The sequence below is a fragment of the Castor canadensis genome, chromosome 1 (genome assembly GCF_047511655.1).
Source record: "Castor canadensis chromosome 1, mCasCan1.hap1v2, whole genome shotgun sequence".
In the NCBI taxonomy this organism is placed as follows: Eukaryota; Metazoa; Chordata; class Mammalia; order Rodentia; family Castoridae; genus Castor; species Castor canadensis.
Window position 1 is genome coordinate 187,023,560 of NC_133386.1, and position 4,534 is coordinate 187,028,093.

A 4,534-nucleotide genomic window follows, 5' to 3' on the forward strand; every position below is an offset into this window, starting at 1 on the left:
GGAACAAAGGAAACAATAATGAATATAATAACTTTTGGGGATTTAGGATAGGGCCCACTGTTCTGTTAAAAAACAAATCTCTCAGGTTTTGGGAGATTGTTATTATCTATTTTACAATCTGATCTAAAGTGAAGAGATATGGCAGATTCTAGTTGATTACAGGGATTCAGTTAGCGGACCATAGCCTTTTCTGGTCTTTCTCTCAAATGCATTACCAGCAACTCTGCAATTTAGGTTCAAAATGTATTTCAGAATCTCACTGAGTAACAGTAGCTTTTAAAGGAGCAAATGGTGAGCTCTGGCACATTCCTGTCTGTCTAGTTGGGTTTATTGTTCTTTTTCACTTCCTTTAACAACAGCAGCCTACCTTACTACAGTGCGTCCTGAGCCACGGACTATCTCCATTCCAGTTACAGTAAGAGGCAAGCCTATATTTAAAGACAGAGAGGAGTTGAATGATTCAAAGGGATATGGATGCTATACGAAATTTACATTGAGGGATAGCTCTGTCAGAGCTTTGTTTGTTAAACACTTTTATATGATAGAATGAGCATGAGATATATTCATTATCTACTCTTCACACTTAACTGATTCTCTACTACAAGACATTACCTTTCTACAAGACTGAAAGAAAATAAACAATAAAGCTGTCTGAAGGTGAGGGTTATTTGAACCAACTAACTTTAAGAATTCTTAGTTTGGTTTCTGTACTGAGATAAGTAAATTTAAGAGATACTTTTTTCATCTTATTGAATAACATTAAACCGGATAAATTTATAGTAGGTCCAGATAACTTTAAATAGTGGCAGCATTATCTACTATTAAATACAGAAAAAAAGGAAAGAACCAGGAGTTTACCTATGAATCCAGCAATATTTTTAATTCTTCATTTCCATTTCCTTTTTGTCTCATCCAGGAATTTCCAGAACTGAGTGATGGCTGTTGAGAACTATACTACATTTACTGACTTTGTATTCTTAGGACTTTCTGAAAGACAGGATATGCAACAGGGGCTTTTTATGCTTTTCCTCTTTGTTTATGGTATAACTATGATTGCCAAACTGGGGATGATCCTACCGATTCACATGGATGCCAGACTTCACATACCCATGTACCATTTCCTAAATAATTTATCCTTCTGTGATGTCTGCTATTCCTCCACTGTTTCTCTCAAGATGCTGGCTGATTTCTTATCTGAGCAAAAGAGAATTCCAAATAATTTATGTGCCGTTCAAATGTACTTTTTTGGAGCCTTTGCAGATGTGGAGTGTCTCATGTTGGCTGTTATGGCCTATGATCGTTATGTGGCCATTTGCAGTCCCCTTCTTTATACAATTGCAATGTCCCAGAGGATCTGTACCCAGCTAGTGTCTGCTGTCTATGCTGTAGGCTTGGTGGATTCAGCAATCCACACCTGCTTCACATTTCAATTGCCCTTCTGTAAGTCAAATGTCATCAATCACTTTTTCTGTGACATCCCTCCTTTGCTAGCTCTTTCCTGTTCAGATACATCCAACAATGAGATAGTGATGTTCACTTTCATTGGTTGTGTTGTCGGGGTTAGCATTGTCACTGTTCTTCTCTCCTACAGCTATATCTTAGCTACCATCTTTAAGAGGAACTCAGGTGAGGGCAGATATAAAGCCTTCTCTACATGTGCCTCCCACCTAACAGTTGTGGCCATATTTCATGGTACACTATTGTTCATGTATTTCAGACCCAGCTCAAGTTATTCGATGGACACAGATAAAATGGCCTCTGTTTTCTACACAGTTGTGATCCCTTATGTTGAATCCACTGATCTGCAGCTTAAGAAATAATGATGTAAAGGGTGCTCTGAAAAAAGCAATCAATAAATTTTGCTCTGGGTAAAATTTTGTTTCCCCTTCAACACTATTTGATGATTCTGAGAATAAGTTCTCTAATACATTGACAGAGGTTCTCCCCCACACAACCTTCAAGATATTTCCCATTCCTCCTCAGTGTGCCTAAATTGAGTATAAGAATTAGCTCTTATTGGTCCTCGTCTTTCTCTAAACAGAGGGTCAATAACAATAGAAGGAAGATCAGTTTGTACTTTGCTGAGAATATCCTTTTGTGCTTCCCTTTTTCAAGGGTAATTAAGTCCCAATGACAAATAATGGGATTTAGCAAGCTTTTCCCACTTAACAACTCAATGTGATATCCTTCAGTTTTCAGTTAAAAAATAGGTTTATAAATGCAGTTGATGAATTGAAAGGTAATTTTAGATAGTCAAAATAAGTATTGTTTGTGTTTTTCTTATGCACTAATATCACCCTATACATGTCCATAACAGCATATAGAATTAAATAAGTAGCAAATAAATAAGAATGAGAAAAATATTTCTTGCTTTAAAACTCTCAGTATATAAATTTAATGCCTTTGTTTGTCTGGTTGAACATTATTTTTTCTTTTGCTATTTATAATGTGGAGCTACAGGATGCCATTGAAAAATAGCTATTGAAAAAATAAAGCAGTGTCCCTTGCAAAACTAATGTGTCAAGAAGGATTTACAAATTTAACAGGAAAAATAGATCTCCCTGACTTTCACTTCAATAAAGTTTCTTCATCTGGGATAAAATTTACCTCTTATCTTTACCTTAGGATGAGACAAAATAGTAGGCACAAGTATCGATTGATATAAATAACCTCACTTCTCAGATCCTAAACTCCTGTCATTCTGTCCCAACTGCATTAGTCAGGTCCTCATGACCAGCAGCTCCAGTATTTTATTACATCTAAATTTCTGAGAATCTGTTGACTTTCATTCTTTTTCTCACACTGGAGAAGAGATATGATGCTGTTGACAACCATATGGCAACTGCACAAATGAAAGCTGGTGGTGAAAGGCATGGACTCTCTTCAAAGGTCACTGGTAGAGGGGTCTAAATCTTTCTGAATGAGTTCACAGCATTATACTATGTTATTATTAAACAATAGGTAAAGTATAAGCAACTGAAATGTCAGCTCTTCAGAGTTTAAGTTGTAAAGGAGGAATTTTAATATAAATATATATTTAGTGAGAAAAGGAATAAATTGTTTACATTAACATTCATTTATAATGATTTATATTGTTTTGGGTATATCTGAAAAATAAACTAATTTTAACAAAATGATTCTAAAGAAAATTAATAGTAGTCATCTTTGAATCATTGAATGCTATGATATCTTGCAATATTCAATTTACTTCATGCATGTATTGTTCACAATGTAATAACTTATTGACGAACCCCATTGTAGTGTCTACAGCATAGCTGCACTAGAATAGAGGGTTAAGTTGCTAAGAGATTGAATAAAATACCCAGACAGACATGCAGGATGTGAGTTTTACTGAAAGTTGCTGACAGGGACATGAACATAGGAAGTATACTTACTAACAAGGAGGCTAACAGGGGAAATTAATTTAGTAATCCACAGTTTCTAACATGAACATGTATGGGAAGAGCAATGCTCAGCTTCATCAATGGTTCAGTGGTGGCTGAATGGACTAGTGGCACTTGCCCTCTCCACAGTGCTTTTCTACAATGGCAAACATTTACCCTCCACATTGCTAGCCAGAAAGTCCCGTGAAGGCTACGTCGATAACTGGATAGACACTTACTGAAAGCACCTTCTCCTAACACTAGTTTGACCAATTGGCAGGTTTCATATGGGGAACTACTATTCTTTTAGAGAGTATTTATTGGGAACGTTCCAGTCTCAGCCACCCTCATTTTTTGTAATTTGGCAAGAGCCTTGTTAATGGAAAGGAGCATTTTTTCATTTGATGTTCTGCTTTTCTTAGGAAACATTTTTACACTTCTTATGTGACTGAAAACCCTTATAATCTTGTCATACTCATCTTCCCCAATGTTGCTGGGGTGGCATACCAAAATGTAGATAGCAACCAAATTCTGCAAGAACAATACGAGAGCAATAGATTATGACAGCCCCACTAACAAAGCAAGTAGACCAAATGAAACATTTCTCCAGGTAGCAGAAAGAGATTGCAAACATGTGAAAATAGAAGTCACATAGATCTAAAGGCACACTGGGATAATTATCAGTTGTATGCACAAAACTTTCTCTTTTAATGAGAGTACAACTATTTCCCTGTGCGATATTTAGTTATTTATAACACAAATGTTTAAAGTTTAACTGACCAGAGTTATAAAGTACTTATTTAAAAGATTTAAAAATAGACAAATCTTAATTCTTTTAAGACTCTGCTTTCCCAAATAATCAAAATCCTAATAAATACTTCAGAACATGCAATAAATTATCTTGACAAAATACAAAATCTTTCCTTCTTCAGCCAGTTTGTCTAAATTATACTAAAAGCAAATCAATGTCTTAAGAAAAGTTTATTAGCATAAACATAGAGAATTATATTTTGGTTTTAAATTGGTGCAAAAAAAATTTTTTACTCCTTTCTTTTTTTCAATATGACATCTTTTTATATTCTCTTTTTAATTTTATAACTTTTTTACATTTACTATCCAAATTTTAGTTTGAGAAAACTCTTCAAGAAATT

General features: G+C 34.9%; 1 protein-coding gene across 1 annotated transcript; it reads left to right on the top strand.

The window, feature by feature from the left end:
- Positions 1–935: 935 nt before the first annotated feature.
- Positions 936–1,820, top strand: LOC141421611 (olfactory receptor 5G9-like). The gene has a single exon (XM_074068292.1). It carries the CDS (start codon positions 936–938, stop codon positions 1,818–1,820), a length of 885 nt encoding a protein of 294 aa, XP_073924393.1.
- Positions 1,821–4,534: the final 2,714 nt, after the last annotated feature.